The following is a 20223-nucleotide window of genomic DNA, read 5'->3' on the forward strand; positions in this document are numbered from 1 at the left end:
TGTATATTCCTCGCAATATTAGGCCTATACAATTTGGATTTGCTTGCTTCACAAAGCTACATCTTATCTTTATGCCTACATAAAATATACCATGACTTTGTACAAACCGTCCGAAGCAGGCAACTACTAAATGTAGTTAACGTCAGAACGTTATAAACAGAAATGTAAAAACATAGGCTTACAGTATTTCTTAACATCGACTCTTTCTAATGACACATAATTCTTCCGGTCCGGTTTGTCCCTCCATGGGTGCCGTAGTGAATGTCAACAAATCGCTGTCAAGAGTGTTGAGGAGGTTGTTGAGGTTGCTGCAAAGAGTTTCAGAAGCTGCAGGGCAGACCAGCGAGCGATTGTATGAAGTCTGACTGTATACAGTCAGTGGTTAACTGGCTGGACAAATGGGCCCACTTGACCTACCTCTCGATTGCTTAATTTTGATCTTTTCATACTTACATGACGAAGACTTAATAATAGCATCATATGTTTGTAAGGTAAGCGAAGCAAAGGGTGAGTCGATTGTCAATTGCGGAAGTGATATTTCTTTGGGCGGCGGAGGAGGCATGTGTAGATTATAAATTGCGATGTGGATACACATGTTTTATGCATGTTGTTATAAGATATTACTAAATTGGGTAAACTTCCCAAAAACGTCACAAATCGTTTAACCAATGTGGTTTCATGGTAACTTTAATGGTTCAAGTTGTGTTCTTCATCTTCCATTTGGCGTTTTTGTTATGCGTTTGTTAAAATCCATCTTTTGAATGCTGTTGTGAACATTCTGTCAAGCACTGCGTATACTTTGGTATGCAATACCAAACTTGTGTTCACATTTTGCTGCTCATATTGCAAGTTAAACTTGGCTTAGCTGTTTAGGGCATGACTGTTCAGAGGCTATTGGGTCATATAATTGTGGAAAGAAAAAGCAGTATGTGAAAGCCTCACAAGGCACTGATTTAGCAGTTGCAGTAGATGTCAAAGCATGTGCCGGATATCAGAGGGCCTATTTCATGCTCTGAATCTGGTTTACTTCTGTCTTGAATAGGCATGGCATGAGGCAGCAGAGACTCCATGGCTTTGGCGGTAAGTAGGCCGATGGTAAATCAATCAATTTACCATCCAACCAACTAATTAATCAGTCAATCAATCATCACTTTTCCCTCCTCCTCTACTTCTGAACTCCATCCCATTTAGAAAAATCTGTCTGCGGAGATGGGGTTTCTGCAATATTGGCAACTTTTTGTCTGACATCGGCAAGCAGAGCTGGAAAAGCTACTACCTGCGACGTGCCCTCTTGGAGTTAAAAATGAAGACTGGAAGGTCGGGTGGTGACTACACCTGCCAAAGTCTGCGAGGCCACAACGGTAAAGTAGAATGGTTGTATGCATAATGTGTGTGAGAGAGAGAGAGAGAGAGAAATACATGTGATTCAGTGGAGAGTGAAAAATTAATTTGTCTCAAGTACTAACTACTAACTAAATTAGTATCATGTTTTGCACCCACTTAGGGTTCATATGGCTATTAAAAGTGTAATAATCTCATTTATATTTGATATTTGTGATTGTGGTAATTGTGTGAACACAGTAGGGTGCTGGAAGGTGTCAGTGTGCCTGTAACTAATGGTCTGTTTGAACCTCAGGCAAAATCATTGGCGTTGTGTATTTGGCTGGGATCAATGCAGTCTCTGAGTTCTGGAACCAGTCCTCCATAGTGTGCAGTGCCTCCACGGATGGGACAGTGAGGGCCTGGGATGTTCAAAAGGCAAGTCGTTTCACTGAAATACTAAATACTTATGCATAATGCAATATATATTCATGGACGCAGCATCTTCAAAGCAACTCTATGTAGTTCTTTTTATCTAAACATGTTGGCTTCAAACTCACTTTGATGATACACTGGCTTACAATATGGAGAATGGCATCTGATTCTTTTTTCGATAGGCCACCCAGCTGTGGTCAAGTCCTGAGCAAAGACCGCTTTGCGACATTGTTGCAGACCTGCAGAATAATGTAGTGGTCACTGTGGACAACACTGGAACAGTGAAAGCCTGGGAGGGGCCAACAGGTGGGGAAGTGGCTTCTTTTTCCACAGGCTCACCTAAGAATACACTGTATGCATGCAGCATCAATGACAAGCCAGTCATCATTGTGAGTTCCCACCTTCATTCATGTGGATTTGGGTGTTGATGAGAATTTTTTTTGTTTTAAATATTTTGCATTTTAGAGAAGGCACAAATAGAGGATTACAGATGCAGAGCTTAGTGGGCAAATAAGTATTTTTAAAATTGACCTTTTTATACGAATTCTCCATCTGTGCCTCTGTTTTCTTTCATTTGAAGCTCAATTTAGTTAATGCTTAAATTACAATACATGTAATAAATAAGTTATGCAGGATTAACAAATAATTAACAATAAATACATTATTTTGCCAGGTTGGGTCAAATAATGGGGCGCTACATACACTGACGAGTCCATCATTGTCAAAGCTCTCGAGTCATGTGGTGTTTGACTCATTCAGACTTAACTTGATTCTATCATCCCCTGACAAAAAGTGGATTCTAACGGCCACAAAGGATTGCTCTGAATTCAGTCCAAAGGTATAAAAAAACAGCCCAAATAACATTTACTTCCCCTTCTTAACATTTCTGTGTGACATCACACTTGCAAATTATAATAATATTACTAATTGATAAGAATTGTCTTGAGAGTAGCAAATATAGTGCTAGTCACGTTGTGTTTTATGTATAACTTTTAACAGTTTAATCAATGCTTGCATCTTTATTTTTTTACTACTTACTTTTTTTAATTTATTACTATTTTATCGTTGCTACTTAGATATTCTTCAGTCCAAGTTTGTCCAGTGGCCCTGAGGGTGAGGGTCCAGTCAGTGTTAGTCTGCCAAGGTCCGTCTGTGGTGTCTATTCTGCAGCCTTCCTGCCATCACACTCAGCCAGGGTGGCGGTGATCCACTGCAGTGATCTCTCACAGAAAAAAATACCTCTCTGTCTTCAACATCAGCATGACAAAGACAAAATATGATGAAGAACCCTCAGGTAAATGCTCATTAGTGGGATTGTTGGTAGGTAACATACAGGAGCTGGACACAGGTAAAGTAGACCATAAAACAAAATAAATTACTGTAATACCTAAATACACTTGCATTTCGGGACATTTACAGTATCTTTTTATCACCCTAATGATTATACAAACAAAGCAACAAAGAAAGCCAAAATCAGTACTTACCCGTACCCAATTGTAAAGTAACTAAATTGAATAATCACTAAAAAAAAGGGTTCCTGTAACTCAACTGGAAGAGGAAGTTGGAAACAATACCACGTTACATATGGGTTACACATATATGCCACAAATAAGTATATATATATATAGAGGCAGAGTATATATATCACTCAAAATTGCTATGGACACTGTAAAGTGCTTCACCATCTGCTAAATGAATACGTAATTAGCACATATAAATTGATGAATAATTGAAAATAAATAAATATGAATATTTCAGAGCCCTCCCGAGTGTCACTGTAATAAGTGCATTATGTGTACAGTTCAGCAGACCGAGTCCTTTGAGCTGGACCTGTCGTACACAAACATCCTGCTCCAGGCCAGAGACAGCAACACACTGGTGGTGGCTGCAGGAAACCAGATAAGTGTCTACTCTGTGAAAGGAGCTCTCATGCAAAGGATGGAGGACCACACACAGCCCATCATGTCCATTTGTGTGGTGAGACTGCTGCTGATTGACTAATGACTAGAGTGAATGACGCAGCCTTTCGGCCAAGGAAATATCTGCCCTCAGTCCAAATGCTAAATTTTCTGTAACTTTTGGTCCCATCAAGTTGAGAAAAAAAGAAACAATCAACTGTAATAAGCTGACCACATCTGAGTACTGTGGCTGACCACCAATGGGCTTCACTCCTTGTATACCACATTACAAGTGAGATAGTTGTCACTTGTACATGTCTTTTTTTTTTGGATTTATGTATGCATACATTAATATTTATTTATACTGCAGGACAATTTCCGTGTGGTGACTGCCTCTCGTGATCTGTCTTTGAGAGTACTGACTTGGAATCATGAGAATGAGAAGGGTCTCTCTCTTGAAAGCCAGTACCATCTATTGGGAGGCTCACAGACAATGTCAAGGTACAATACATTGTCTATTTGTATTTTTTTTTACTAACTTCATTAGTATTTGTTGCTAGAATACATGCCCAGTAATGGGTGTTGGGATAGATTCCAACTTGTAATGGGGTCTGTGCCAGCTTTTGGAAGCCCCTCTAGTGCAACCGCTCTTGCAATTACACTTTTAGGCCAGTAGGGGGTGTAGAGGGAGACAAACCTGGATTAGTTAACACGGAGTAGGTGGTAAACCTCCTAATAGAAGAGCTGTATGGCTTCATTCTCCTAACAAAACAGTACCATAGGGCTCTTGTTGTAGGAGGTTTACCACTTACTCGGAGTTAACTTACCCAGGTTTATCACTAAACCACGTACTTGGAATACCCCCCAGAAGTCTGACTTCTGGTATTGGTTTTATTGATGGTTCTTGTCAATCGTTCACAAGGTCAGCCGTCTGCTGCTGCGTCTTGCCACCCGAAGCCTCCTCCTGGGGATGGAGTCTTCGTGGTTCTCTGTGGCACTCCAGAATTGGGCTGCCCGCTCGGCCTCCTCCTTCCTGTCTCCAGCCTCTGGCCTCAACACTCTCTCCTTTTCTCCCTTTTCGTTCAGTCCTGAAGCTAAACATAACGGGGGAGCAGTTCATTAAATTCGCTGCTGAACCATTTTGATGTTGAGTCCACTTATCGCTCAGAGCTCAAGTTGGTTCTGGTGACACAAGGCTGTGAGCAGATGTCTTCTACTCACCTAAATTCGAGTCCACTTTATCCAGGAGACCGCCAAGCACGGCTTTCACATCGTTGTCCCTCTGTTCATTTCTCTCCTGTTCTTCTAACTGTTTGTCCAAGAACGTGTCCAGATCATTCAGAACAGATAGGAAATCTTCAGGGATCCCCATGGGCATGAATCCGTCTTCGTAAGCCCTGTTGTCCGGTCTAGTTTTTGACATTGCCAACCTGCTTCAGTTCCTTTATTAGGAGCTTTTGTAGTTCCTTTTTGGTCTTCTTTTTCTTTTTAGTTTCATCCACATCCTCATCAATGTTCACTCCCAAAGCCTCCAGTTCTCTTTTTAGTTCCTCCAGTCCGTATTTTTTGACACATCCCTTAATCGTTTTATCTTCATTCTGCCGTGCTGCGAGGCAGCAGGCTAAGAACCAGCAGAACCACATTAAAATCAGATCGCCAGAAATCACAGTTTGAACATCAAATGATCAAAAAATCTGAAACTAGCCAACTTTTACACAAGCTCAAGAAAGGGTGAACAAAAATTCCAGTTTACCCTGTGCTATGTTCTATGGCATCATGGTGTTGCCTAGCCACCTTTGTGATCCTAAATGGAATGGTTTGATGCAAGACCATTGTTACTAGTTAAATGCATCATTTAGTGGAAGTTTTGGAATCATTGTCTCTCTTGACTCTTTTGAATGCATGATGCATTATATGATTTAGCAGACAGTTTTGTCCAAAGTGACTTAGAAATAAAAACAATACAATAGTTAAAAATGAACAGTGAACAGTTTTAAAATGTTGATAAAAATAAGGAAAGTAAAATAGCAATATTTAAGCAATATAGCACAAGTGAGAGTGGGGTTGGTCATGGATATTCCCACGGGTGTTGTTCGGCCGTAGCCACGAGGCCGAACACCCGTGGGAATATCCATGAGCAACCCCACTCTCACTCGTGCTATATTGCTTAAGTAGAATTATGCTTGTTAGTGGATCTGTGAAAGGTGGTAAATAATAACCACCACTCCCCATAACACCCACATACACGCTTATCAGTCTGCAGAAACCATGTTAAGGGGGTCAGACAGTGTTTGGCAAACACAAGAAAGTTTAAAACCAACAACTAATGGCATCTGTACTTCAGATCAACAAAATTCTCTTTTAAAAAACAGGATTGCAAACAATCCAGGCAAAGATTTACATATTTTAAAAGGTAGTAAAGTAAAGGTTCAGTTCTTATTTTCAGTTACACACTCAGTTAAAATTTAGATTTATCATTAATAAATGAGTCAGCTATCCAAAATATATTTACAGCTCTGGAAAAAAATGGAAGAAACCACTGCACATTTTTCGAAAGAGTAGACGGTCATATTCAAATTTGCAGTGGTCTCTTAATTTTGAATATTTCAACTCAATTGAATGTCATTCAATCGAGTTGTATATATACTTATACTTATATGTTGCGTCTATCTGACTGCACACATATAGACCAAGATGAGCTAAAAAGGTGTGCTCAAAATATCTATTCCAGGTTGGCAGGTCTGTAATTGTAATTCTGGCAAGAAATAGGTCTTGTCAGAAATCTGTCTCGACATCTTATAATTTTGTATTTTTGTCTACAGAGGATTCACCGTTGTGGCCTGTGACTACATTAGTATTGTGGGCTCAGTGGAGGCTGTGAATGGTAAAGACGTCCTGAAGGCCTACTCTTTCAACACCTGATGAGGGGACCATTCCTCTGAGACTAGGGAAGTGCACAAGTGGTTTAAGACATGCTTGGCTATCTAAAGGTGCTTCAAGTATTTTTTTTGATGTTTTGATATTGAGAATGCTTCTGGGCTCATAATGACGATGTAACTGCGACGGCATAATAGATTAACAGTGTATTACTGTGCACTGTACACACATACTTTCTGTGTTTTAAGTTTACATGTCAGGAATATCTAAATGATCAAAGTATCAATAATCACAGAAGACACAACTATATACTATACTATATCATTATTGTGGGTCTAGAAGCTTTTCAATTTCACAAAAAAAAAACACTAGCTGCACCAGTATCAAGTTTGGATAGTCTTCCCCATATCAGTGTTGTGATGCCAACCATTATCAAAAATTGTATTCACGTCAGCTATGCTATATCAAGTTAAGTTTACATGTAAGGTTTACAAGGTTTAAGATGACAACTGACATTGTTTTTTTTACAACTTTAATTGTTCATGTTTTATTTTATCATTCATCTTACATATAAATTTCGCATTATTCTAAAGCCTCTCAATTTCCCTGAGACAATAATAGGACTTGCAGAACAAATAAACAAAAAATGTGTACAAAAAGTAAATAACTGCAATCAATAGAAAATTATTTGCATTCACAAAACAAAATGGCACAAAATCTTCTTTCCAAAACCTGAACACAAGTAGACATTCGAAGATGCGGTTTTTCTCCAGGAAGAGATAGAACTAGAGTTAAGTATCAATACACTGACTGCTGATTTGTTGATTGAGTTAGTCTGTATTGACCTAAGGTATCCCAGGCTATTGTCCATACACACAAGAAATGGCAGTTTTTCTTTACTGCAGTTCAAGCTGCAGCCTCACTGATCTTCTCATCTCCTCCAGAACAGGTTTCAGAATTGACTCCATCGTCTCATACACCTGCTTGCCCTCTTTTGAGGCCTTGTCAATCTATAAACCACAAAACAATACAAAAATTAAGAGGATTGTTTGTAGAATATATTGTATTTACAGTAAATTACTTTAGGTACTTTCATTTCATTTCAAAGGGAAGCGAGCTCTGGGTTATTTTAACACATTTACAATCAGCAAATTCAGATAATTGTCACTAAATAACAAAGTTTGGTTCTGGTGTTCACTAGGCAGTTCCATGTGTTCTAGTCTAATCTAGTGGGATTCTTTTGTAACCACCTTTGTGAAAGCCTTAGTGATTCGCTCCAAAAAGGCCTTTTCCACCTCCTCAGTGACCTCCAGTGCATAGGCAAAACATTGCAGGATACACGTGAGAGTCTCCTTTGGGGCCTGAAGTGGATAGAGCACGCAAATAGCACTGACAATTCATATTCATGACAGTTCACTGAAATACATGTGGAGATGACTATTTTCTCTAGCAAAGAAAATTGAAGATCAGAGAAAAGATGTTAAGACATAAAACAGCAGTGTTTCGAAATCCTGCCATGTGTTGCATGCACATTGTTATTTCTGAAAAGCTTATTTTTACGCTTTTTGTTTTTTGACTCTATTGGCCTGCACTCTGATAAAAAAATAAGTAAATTCTGCAGAAGTGCAGCGTGAACCAGAAGCTCTGACCTTATTCAGTCTGTTGAGGATGGTGTTTGGATCACAGTGGCCTTGTCCTAGTATCAGGACGTCCTTTGCAGAGAGCACAGGCTCCTTCAGCTGTTCTATCCAGGACCACATGAGGCCGGCCAGGATGAAGGGGTCCTTCTCCAGACACAGCTGTTCCCACACACCTGCCCCACAGTTCAGCTCTTTCTGTAAGACCACAGGCAACAGAAGACATCTTCATTATAGCAGACGCCTTCATCCAAAGTGACACAAAGAGGAACACAAAACAGTTATTTCTACAGCGTGTTCCAAGTTATTATGCAAATTGGATTTAAGTGTCATAAACGTTTATGTTTTTGTTTTCAATTAAACTCATTGTGTGTCAGGGCTCTTTGGATCATTGAAATCAATCTCAGACACCTGTGATAATTAGTTTGCCAGGTTTGCCAATCAAAGGAAAACTACTTAGGAAGGATGTTCCACATTATTAAGCATGCCACAGGTTTCAAGCAATATGGGAAAGAAAAAGGATCGCTGCTGCTGAAAAGCATTACCTTGGACAAGGTATGAAAACATTGGATATTTCCCAAAAAGGTATGCGTGATCAAGACATTTGTCGCTGATTCAGAGCAGAGGTGGGTTCGTGCAGACAAAGGCATAATAAGGAAGGTTTCTGCCAGACAAATTCATAGGATTAAGAGAGCAGCTGCTAAAATGCCATTGCAAAGCAAACAGGTATTTGAGGCCACTGGTGCCTCGCGAACCTCAAGGTGTAGGATTAGTGTGCATTAACCCTTCTATTCGGCCACCCTTAAACAATGCTTACAAGCAGAAATGGTTGCAGTGGGCTTCAGGAACACATGAAGACTCATTTTCAAACAGTTTTGTGTACGGATGAGTGCCGTGCAACCTCTAGATGGTCCAGGTGGATGAAGTAATGGATGGTTGGTGAATGGCCACCATGTCCCAACAAGGCTGAGACGTCAGCAAGGAGGAGTCATGTTTTGGGCCAGAATCATGGGGAGAGAGCTGGTAGGCCCCTTTAGGGTCCCTGATGGTGTGAAAACGACCTCGGCAAAGTATGTAGAGTTTCTGACTGACCACTTTCTTCCGGGATACAAAAAGAAGAACCGTGCCTTCCATAGCAAAATCATCTTTATGCATGACAATGCACCATCTCATGCTGCAAAGAATACCTCTGGGTCATTGGCTGCTATGGGCATAAAAGGAGAGAAACTCATGGTGTGGGCCCCATCTTCCCCTGACCTTAACTCTATTGAGAACCTTTGGAGCATCATCAAGCAAAAGATCTATGAGGGTGGGTGCAGTTCACATCCAAGCAGTAGCTCTGGGAGGCTATTCTGACATCCTGCAAAGACATTAAAGCAGAAACTCTCCAAGAACTCACAAGTTTAATGGATGCAAGAATTGTGAGTTTTTTTTTTATTTTTGAAAAATACTGTTATCATTTAGCCTGGCGGGCCATCCTATATCACTGAAATGTATAGTCTGGAATCGAACCATTCACCTCGCTTAATCCAAGGGGCGGGCAGAGAATTGTCTTTCAAACTGCCTAGGCATGCAATAGGCCAGCGCTACGACCATATCTGTATCCGGTCGGCAAAACGGCAAATACATCCTTCTTCGAAAGAAATGACTATTGTGTTGCTCAACTTTTAAAGAAAAGCACAAGTCCAACTCCTCCAAAGTTGACGCCAACTCCGATTCAAACAACCGCTCTTCGTTCGCCATAACCACCTTCCTTGTTGTTCACCGTCGCAGGACTGTCGTTATCCTGTTAAGCCCGCTTTAAGACTCTCTAACAAAATAGAGCGCTGTGATTGGATGACGTCCACGGCGTCAGCCAATAGAAATCCCAATGGTTTGATACTAGACGTACAGGCTGAGCAAATTAATTTGCCGCCGCTAGGGTGCGTCTAGATTTCTAGGCTAGTTATCATTGGGAGGTTTATTCAATAAAATTCGAATTATACTCTAATGACAGGGCGTCACTAGACCTTATTCACTGGGGCCTTCACGTGCCTTAGTAAAAGTTTCCAGTGCCCCAGTACAATTCTAGCGCTGCTCTCGCTGGAAATGGCATTCATGAGCGCATCTCCGTGCCTGCTTTAGTCATGACTCGAGCCTGTCACTTACCAGCCAAAAAAAAAAAACAAGGAAAAAAGAAAGGGGCCATAATAGCCAATCAGGAAATAGCACCTCTGTAGCTGGTAAGATTGAACGCAACAACCTATGAAAATCGTTCACATGATTCTTCCGAGTATTTCGTCCGCTCGAGCTTGTCATATCACTCTGGGCACAGAGTAAGTCGTCCCCTGTTTTAATGTTACAACAAATTCACAACTTGTTTGACAGAAAAAATGACAAGTTGATCGCTGTTAGAGAATGTTGCCCAAATAATTAGCATCTGTTTTTCAATGCTTAGCGTCGTAGCCTAAATTTAGCAACAGTTTAGCAGCTTGTGCTCTCTCACTCACACAATATACACACACGCCATGTGTAGGCTGCTGGTAATAGCCAGTGCTGTGATTTGATCAATGGTTTAATGGTTTGCTGCATTTGTAAATGTAGCCTATAATAATCTACACAGAATCAGACTTCTGTGTAGATTATAAGGCTATATTTGCAAATTATCACCAAAAGTCAGTATGAAGGCTTTAGTAGGCTATTTAAGCTACAAAGAACTGCAGAATTGCCAGGATGACCACAGGACCCTTGCCTGGGAGGAAAGTATATCTCAATTTTGACTAAAAATAAGCTTCCCTTGTGTAGGAAAGCCTATTAAATTCATGCAGTGAGTACAGTAGGCCAATTTATGCCTATGTGTGGATGTTGCTGCAGTGGCTGCTACAACAATTGAGGGAGAGAGTGCTGGAGGAGGAGAAGGAGGAGGAGAAAGAGCACAGGCTGGGCAGTCCAGTACCAGGCAGGAGGAGGAGGAGAGAGACAGGCAAGAAATGGATGAGGACATGATGGGGGCTAGACGTAAAAGCCATTTATTTCATATTGCGCACATTTAAATGTTTTTTTTTTTTTTTTTTTTATGTATTGGGTGTTGGGGGCCTGTGCCCCAGCAAAGCTCTAGGTCTAGAATCGCCCCTGCTCTAATGGTTGATGACTTGAAAATTATACCCACTGTCATTTGCATCAACTATTTAGGAAAATTTGAGAAAAATGAAATTGGCATAATATTTTGGAACGCAGTGTATTTTGCACTAAATATATTTCACTAAAACTGATCTTAAAAATCAGCAACATGTGCAAGTATTAGGTGAATTACATGCAGTAGTTAAAGGAGAACCTACAGTTCTCACATAGACCTTCACTTCAATTCTTTTTAAAGCATCACTATGTAGTTTTGGTCTAAAATGGTCAATTTAAAAAGTATGCCAAACCTTGTAAGCACCATCCAGGGCCTTATTAGCCCTTCTAGAGGCTTGCTAACATAATTTGTAGTGAGCAATGTCATGCTGTGAAAGATTTTCCAATGGGTGTGGCAAGCGGTCTGCTGGCGGGTTGCAGACAAATTGCCCAATATTTTGCCACTATTGGTCTAAAATCTTTTTCATTTTTCAGTTATACTCCATATATAATTTTATTAACTTTTCTTAATATTCATGACAAGTTAAATTTAAAGAGATGGTGGTCCAACGGTGGACCTCGAGTGGCACACCACCAGTGGCATACAACCAGCGGTCCGCTATCTGCCAATCTGTTTTTGCTATCTGGGAAGTTGCGCTGCTTGCTGTTAAAGGGAATGACAGATGTCACTCTCATTGGTTTAAAGGATGTTATGCCCAAACCACACCCATGACTGATTAAGAAACACAACCCTTTTGAACAATGCGCCCGACGTCTGATCGCAAAATCACGCCGAATGTGGACTGGACACGCCCTTAAGCTTTGGCCTCTGACCATCCATTTCTGATCGCCAAGATAGGGCCTGAAGAATTGTGCCAATTAGAATCAGCTAGTTTAAGTGAATGGTTGGCACAGATATGTGGTAGGACTTTTACTTTCTGAAGCTGGACTTTTCACACCTCTGCCTATAAAAACCCCATACAATTTAATAGCTTTGCTTTTATTGCACATGCTCCATGGGTCATTCCACGTCAATTCAACCAGGGCCCACGCACTTAGGTCTCAAAAAATTCTGAAAAAATGACCAGGTGTACCTATGTTACCCAGGAGACACACCTTAAAATTACTTTTATGTAAGATACAGCCAGTTTTACAGGGGGAGGGGGTGTCGATTTTGTTCGGCTTCTTTTTTTTGTCAAAGTTCACAAGTCCATAGCGCAAGAACTAAACCATGTAGGAATAGTAACCATAAATAGGAATAGTATGTAGCAAAAGTCAAATTAGTGTTTTTAAAAAGAAGGGATCATGGAGAATAAAGAAAAAAATATGAAAAAAATCTTTGTATATTCCCACAAGGTGTTTGGGCGCTCTAAAAATGAGAACCAAAATGATTTTTCAGACTTGTGAGGTCTGCTGTTCAGACCCTGAAGGGATTAATTTTCTGTTCATTGCTTTTTGTGAGAGTGATTCTACTTATCTCAATAAGGAACATAAATCAAGAGCCTATGTTGAGTACAAATATGTCTTCTGAAGGCCTAAACAGAGCCCAGCCAAAAACTCCAATACAATTTTGATCAACTTTGAGGGACAGCTATGACCATTAAGGATTACCCAGACCAAATGTGGTGATTTTGCTACATACTATTCCTATTTATGTACCAGCATGCAAAATTTGAGCCTCCTACATGGTTTAGTTCTTGCGCTATGGGCTTGTGAACTTTGACCAAAAAAAAAAAGGCCGAACAAAATTGACACCCCCCTCCCCCCGTAAAACTGGCTGTATCTTGGAAAAGTATTGATTGAATTTTACAGTGTGTCTCCTAGGTAACATAGGTACACCTGGTAATTTTTTCAGAATTTTTTGAGACCTAAGTGCGTGGGCCCTGGTTGAATTGACGTGGAATGACCCCCATGCTCTACCACCACTTCTTTACTACTATATGAAAGCAGCAATGAATTCACCCACTCTGTGTGATGTACAGTGTGCAATATATTCCAGCGCCCACTGTACCTGCCAGGCTGCCACTCGCTCCTTGTGGTCGTCTTGCCCATTCACCTCGAGATCCAACGCCAGGGCTTGTGCCAGCAGCAGGTGGCGTGACTCCAGGGTCAGCTCCGTCTGCAGGGTGATGAAGGGCACCTCGGAGCGCTCGGACCATTCCGACTCGGTGCTGACCTCCCCCGGACCTGGCACCTCGTTGCCATTGCGCTCTGCCCTCCAGGCTGATACCATGGCTAATGGGCTGACCACCGTGCCGTTCCTCTTTTCGGTCTCCGACTTGCTGCGCTGGAACTGGGTGTTGTTGCTGTGCTTGTTCAAGAGCTGCGAGCTTCCCTGCTTGTCCATCTGCGTCTTGATGTCCCACACGGAACCCTGGCACCCTGTTGGGCTCTGGAACACGGGGCTCTGGTTCCCCGGGAGCGTGACGAGGAGAGGCTCCGACAGGTTCTCCTGGGACGAAGAGTGTTTGTGCAGGTTGGCCAGAACCTCAAGAGGGTTATCTACCACATCCAACTTGGCGGCCAGCCGCTGGATGTCCGTGTCGCTGAAGCTAAGGCTCTTGCGGGAGTAGTGCAGGGGGTGACTGGGGTCGCCGGACGAGGGTAGCCCCGGCAGACGTGGGGGCAGGCCGCTCAGGCCCTTGGTCATCTCCCAGCGCCGGGTCATCTGCCGGAAGGCGTAGATGGCATTCTGCACCTCCTCCTCCTCCTCTTCCGTCAGGTCTGCCACGTCCAGGATCTCCTCGGCGATGATCTCCCGGTTGTCGGCGATGTCCGGCAGGATCTTGCACACCAGATAGACGAGTTTTGGCATATTCCGCAGTTGCCGCGCCTCATAGCCGTGTAGCATGTTCTTCTGTCGCACCAAGTACTCGTCCAGGGTGACCGCTCGGACCTTGGGTTCCGCACAGGAGAACACATTTCGCAGTGGCACCAGGAACTGAACAAAATGCCGCACACACTGCAACTGCCCCCTGGTCTGGATTGAATTTGGCCTCCTGTCACGCACAAAAAGAATGGCCTCATCAGCGGTCATCCTGGTGGAGAAAACCAGAAAGCAGGCCAGCAGCACCCCTGCAACAGCACAGCACACAGACAAAAAACGTCAAGCATTTTTGTTTTTGGCTCATAAGTTTGCCGTGCACAAAGAATGCAGGATTTCAGCTTTAGAATATATCCACATAAAGGCATTAGTTCAATCACACATGAAAATTCAGTTCTCTTGCGTAAAAGAAACACAGTCGTCTTCTTGAGAACTACTCAGAGTGCGCAGTGAGGCTCCTGAGGTTAGATCAGGTTGTGATCACAAGATTAAGAAGTCTAACCAGGTGAAATTCATTACTAGTTCCTGGTAGTGAGAAGTCCAATTTACAGATAGCCTTACCTGTCCTCCCTAACCCAGCATGACAGTGGACAGCCACCTTGCCTTCCTGGACAGCAAAACACATCACTTTCACAATATCCAGGAGTGCAGTAAGGGATGTCACGCCATAGTCAGTCCATCCATAGTTGTAAAAGTATACTGAAGATGACAAGATCATTTGTTTCATAATGAGCTGCTCATGACAGACCATGGTGAATAATCAAAAATACAAAGTTGAAAAGATACAAAATACACAAGAGCCAATTCATCTGGAATTTAATTTATCTGTTAAAGTTAATTAAAGTGTTTGTCTTACTTTCCAGAGCAGGAAGATTAAATACTTCTTGAATTGCCTCTCTCTACAACAACCTCTTTTTCTCCGCTATTAATAAAGTAGAATAAAGTATTAATATTTCCCCCTTGTACTCTGCCCTTTGCATATTGAAGAACTAAACATTTGTTACATACTGCCTGCTTCCATGAAGTCCTCTGGGCGGTAGGTGAAGCCACTATCTGGCTCCAAGGGGTTTCCACAGCTGGCATGCTCTCCAGGCTGCTGAAGATTTATGACTGTCCTAATGCCACTCCTTAATGCAGACAAAAACAGGGTTATCTGCACCCAGCCCACGCACAATACACCACACTGGGGAGTGACCCACATAGTCGTCACCAACACTCACTTTAAGACAAAGAGTTGCTTAAATTAAATTGCACTTTCCCAGAAACAGATATATCAAAAGTGATCATGGGGTCATGTGTAATGTTTTACTTTGTGAGGTATTCATGATTTAATACATTACTTTTGTGATACCTGCGAAACTGCTCAATCATATTGAACTTCTCAATTACTTCAGTTGAAGGTCGTGCCATAGCCAGCAATTTATCAGTTACCCTAAAAGAATAATACAAAAAGGGTTTCACAAGTAAATCAATACCACCTGACATTAGAACCATCACAAATATTCTTAATGTAATTACTTCATATTCCATTATAGTATTCCATATGAGATATATTTCAATAGGTCCCTAATTGTCCCCCTATCGTAATACTCATACTCATACTCAAATGAAAAATAAATGGTCATACGAATATCTGTTGGTGTTTAGCTTGATTTTTTTTCTTGTTGTATTGTCTCCAAACTGGCTTTTTACGTGCCAGAACAAAACATGTTCTAAAGTGTCAAATCAAGCCACAGTGTACCAGGATGAGTAGAGTCCTTTGATGGCCTGCTGGTCCTCTCTCCAGCGGGAGGCATCCTCATACTTGCAGGCCTTGCCTCCACAGCCAATGGAGCACTGCATATGACTGGGGATAACATGCCTCAGCGTCTCTCCTACCACTGTGTACTTGGCTGTGGGAACGCGTCTCCGCGCTAGAAAGAAGCCTGGAAACACAGGTCAAGTGCAAATGACATGCTTGTTGAAAGCAATCTAGAAAAACCCTTCACATAGTGCATTCAAAAACCCTTGATTTTTTTTGCTCCGTTTCAACCCTCTCTGGTGAAATTTCACCTATTTAAGATTTTAATATCATCCTGGCAACATTCTGGACACTGTCCCCTAGCAAAATCCTGGATACCATCCTCCCAAAATCTTGGATGTTGAGGATGGTATCAGAATCATAAAAAATGTGAAGGGTTCTCCCAGATTGTATCACAATTTAGTTACTCAGAATGAGCATTTTTAATAATGGATGCCGATGGTCTAACTATCTGTCTTCTTACCATCGGTATATGTTATGAAAATGTTGATTTTAGAGTAACTGAAGCCATATTTTTACCATTTCATTTCCATGTTGAGTCAATGTGAATGGAAAACACTTTGGACCAGAACTAGTCTAGAACTTCACCACATAAATTAAACTTGATTAACTGACTTGTCACAAGGATCTTGGTGTAAGCTTTATGCATCAGGCACCAGCCAACAGGGCATCGTAGGACAATCCTCTCTTAACCCCTTGCCCTGATGTCTAATTAAGACATCCAGGTGAAGCACCTACGTTGTAGTCCCAGAACCAGACGTCAAATTACATCAGTCTTAGATTAAGTGCTGAGATTACCCTTGTCTGGATGCTGTCCCAGTCATAGCAGAGCAGAGCTACTTCTAAAATAGTAAAGCCCTGCTTTAAACACTGCAATGGATAATGTATATTTAGCAAGAGCGATACTAACTGTTGTAACATTACAGTGTTTGATTAAAAAACATGTGTGATGAACATAAAATTGAATGGGGGATTATAAAATTTGAGTGTTCCAAATGGGTGAATCTGTACCAGATTCCATGTCTGTGAGAAGAAACACTTCTTTGTCCACAAGCAACACTTTAGGAGATTAACATCCACCTCCATTGCAAGGCCTGTGGATGAACACATTAGAGAGCAAAAATCAGAACCGCATTCCATTGACTGCGATACTTTGTTCTGATAAAGAGCCTAAACCAACCATTACTTGTTGAAAAGTTTAAAACATGGATGTATTGTGATAATCCACTAATTTAGCTTGAGGTTCAGGAGACACAGTAGAGACTAACTACTGATTTCATTAAGGTTTAAGGATGTACAAAGACATTCTACCCATGACGAAACCTTATTCAGAGGCTAAGAGACTGCTCTCTTCAAGATCCATAGAACCACTAAACAAAATGAAAGTTCAACTGGGTGTCTTACCTCTGACATCAAGAGAAGTCCGTCCATCTGACGACCCAGTCATCAAAGCATCAAAGCACCCCGGGCCTGATGAAAGCCCCAGAACTCCTGATCAGTCCGGTTTCTCAGTGATTCACGGAGATCATCCTGCCTTCACAACCACGGCAGGACTAATAGACCTAATCCACCCCACTGGTCAGAGCCTCTCAGTCAGTGACCTCATACCCAATGTACTCACTGCGGCTTTATTAAGCAGAAACTGTCCGTCCATTCAACTAATCCATGCACGTTTTAAGCACGTTTTCCCCCTTTTAACAATTTTACTTCTGGACAAGGAGAGAAACGCACAGTTGTGGCATTGGAAACCAAATGTTGGAGTGGAGGTAGAGAGAGGTCTGTGGCATCTTTTAGGAGGCGAGGAAGAAATGTCACAAGATCCAGGCGAATGTTTGGCCAGCATCTAATATACACACTTACTCCTAAACATTACACCTGTGGATTGGGCGAGACTAATTATATGGCTATTTCAAACCCCTCCTGGATTAGCCGCCTAATCCAATAGATTAGTGCAAATAGACTCCTGAGGGGGCTGGGATGCCCCCTGCCACATCAGAGAAAAGTTCATTCAGGCATTAAGGGTCCTATTTTGAATGATGGGTATGACGCAAAGTCTTAAGTCTAACTAAAGCTAATTTAATAACTAGGGAAATTTTATTTGCTAATTTAACATCATGGGCAAGACCTTAATAGCAAACAGGGGAAAAAATGAGTCCGCTCAATGCTCCCACATGGTGACACACAGTTGCTATAGGTCACAAGAGCATGACTAAGAAGGGATAGAACATGAATTAAGTAATATCAAAGGATGCCAGTTGCACTCCAACATTTTATAAAAACAGCAGAATTGTTTTCCTGAAATACTAATAAATTGGAGGTTTGTGTTTGTTTTCCAAACTATATAGTGTCATTAATGGCAAATAAAAGCATCACTATGTAGTCTTTTGCATCTATAGACTGACTGATTCTAAAAACCGAGTCCAGGGATGGCAAATATTTATGACGCTGAATTGATTGATTGTTGACTAAATTGAAGGTGTACGTTATCTTCACTCCATCAGTTTTTTTTTAGATAATTGTTTAGGCAAAGTGTAAACTAGTAATGGAACACAGTCTCTGTGTACGTCATAGCAGTGGTTGAGTCAATTGAATTAAAAAGAATCTGCTGAGTATGTTTGGAATGTCCTCAATATGTCCTTATTTGACTCCAAAGGTGCTCCATCCTCATTGTGAATTCAATCAATCACAATCAAACCGAGCCCTCATTCTTATTTGTGTTCACACTTGGTGACCTGTATTGTTTTGCAAAAGACAAAGCATTGACAGTCAGTTGCTCTATGACACAGACTTAGGCCAACTAGCGCATGCGATGATAGGCTCAGCCCCTATAAACCTGATTACCGCTAGGATCTCTAAGTCGTAAAGGTGTTTAAGCAAACAGTGGTGACGCTAGCACAATATCAAATGCTGTCTGTTGAATCCTCACTGAGATCATAGATGAAAGTAAAAATGTCACTTATTTTAGAGGTTTAAACATATTTTATATACTATATTATATATACAGCGGGGAAAATAAGTATTGAACACGTCAACATTTTTTTTCAGTAAGTATACTTCCAATGAGGCTATTTGCATACATTAGTATACCAGACATTAGTATTAACTCAGATAATCCACCCATATAAAAAAATCCAAACATTAAAGTCCATAGGTAGAGTTATGTGCAATAAAGTGGAATGACACAGGAAAAAAGTATTGAACACGCCTGCTGAAATTTCTTAAATACTTTGTGGAAAAGCCTTTATTCGTAATGACCGCTTTAAGGCATTTCCTGTATGATGAATCTAATCAGTCACAGTATTCTGGTGTGAGTTTGGCCCATTCTTTTAAACAATTCTTTTAATATTGAAGATTTCAGGGGTCCCTGTTGTGAATCCTGATCTTTAGTTAACTTCCAAAACTGAATTAAAGTCAGGGCCTTGATTTCCTTTCTCTGAAACCAATTGAGAGTTTCCTTTGCTGAATGGTTTGGATCATTGTCCTGCTGGAAGGTCTAGCCATGTCTCATACTCATCATCCTGGTGGATGTAAAGATTCTTCCGGAACAAAATGACTCCATTCATCATTCCTTCAACTGTATGAAGTCTGCTAGTACCATGAGATGAAAAACAGCCCACACCATGATGCCACCACCTCCAAACCTCACTGTTGGTAGGGTATTTTTAGGGTGATGCACAGTGCCATTTCTCCTCCAAATATGGTGTGTAGTATGACATCCGAAAAGTTTAAATTTTAACCAGAATACATTCTCTCAGTATTTCATAGGATTGTTCAAATGTTGTGTAGCAAACTTTCAACGAGCTTTGACATGTTTTTCTTCAGCAATACAGTCATGCGGGATGTGTGTGCATAGAGGCCATGGCTTTTTGATTTTCTCTGTAACAATTGTAGCTGCTGCCTCCAAATCTTTCTGGAGCTTTCTCAGAGTGGTCCTTGGCTCTTAGGCTACTCTTCTGACTATTCTTCTGACTCCCTGGTCAGAAATATTGCGAGGAGATCCTGTGCATGGCCAGTGGATGATGTAGTGATGTTCCTTCCACTCTCAAATAATGGCTCCAATACTGCTTGCTTGATGATTCTGAAGTTTTGAAGTGCATCTGTAACCAGTTCCATTAATATATTTTGCAACAATAAGGTTGCAAAGATCTTGGGAGGGCTCTTTGCTTTTACCCATCATGAAATGTTTCTTGTGTGACACCTTGCTAACAAAAAACCTTTTTATAGCTAACAGTATGTACTAACCCAGCTTATATCAATTTGTACAGATAGGAGGGATAATTTCTCTAACTACTTATAGATTCCAGTTTGTTCCTTGCCATTCTTTGCGTTTGTGTACTG

The 20223-nt window shown here is 41.2% G+C and overlaps 2 protein-coding genes across 3 annotated transcripts; one reads left to right on the plus strand and one right to left on the minus strand.

Moving 5' to 3' along the window:
- Positions 1–299: 299 nt before the first annotated feature.
- On the plus strand, positions 300–7145 carry fbxw12 (F-box and WD repeat domain containing 12). Its single transcript, XM_048241995.1, is given in 11 exon segments — positions 300–491; positions 1043–1080; positions 1192–1361; positions 1637–1758; positions 1938–2144; positions 2429–2593; positions 2832–2978; positions 2980–3049; positions 3557–3732; positions 4024–4154; positions 6476–7145. Coding segments are annotated over 11 exon segments (1419 nt in total). The 5' UTR covers positions 300–398; the 3' UTR covers positions 6576–7145.
- On the minus strand, positions 7058–17633 carry ptpdc1b (protein tyrosine phosphatase domain containing 1b). 2 transcript variants are annotated; one of them, XM_048241993.1, is made up of 10 exons: positions 17290–17633; positions 16897–16979; positions 15826–16009; positions 15436–15516; positions 15093–15211; positions 14646–14783; positions 13272–14335; positions 8180–8365; positions 7781–7891; positions 7058–7540 (listed from the first exon to the last, which is right to left on the minus strand). In XM_048241993.1, exons 2-10 carry the CDS (start codon positions 16904–16906, stop codon positions 7427–7429), a joined length of 2007 nt encoding a protein of 668 aa, XP_048097950.1. In that variant the 5' UTR covers positions 16907–16979; positions 17290–17633; the 3' UTR covers positions 7058–7426. The 2 variants fall into 2 exon arrangements, with proteins under 2 accessions (XP_048097950.1, XP_048097951.1); XM_048241994.1 differs by lacking the exons at positions 16897–16979; positions 17290–17633 and having other exon boundaries at positions 7060–7540; positions 15425–15516; positions 15826–15849.
- Between the last annotated feature and the right edge of the window lie 2590 nt (positions 17634–20223).

The sequence above is a fragment of the Alosa alosa genome, chromosome 4, assembly GCF_017589495.1.
Source record: "Alosa alosa isolate M-15738 ecotype Scorff River chromosome 4, AALO_Geno_1.1, whole genome shotgun sequence".
NCBI classification, from domain to species: Eukaryota; Metazoa; Chordata; class Actinopteri; order Clupeiformes; family Clupeidae; genus Alosa; species Alosa alosa.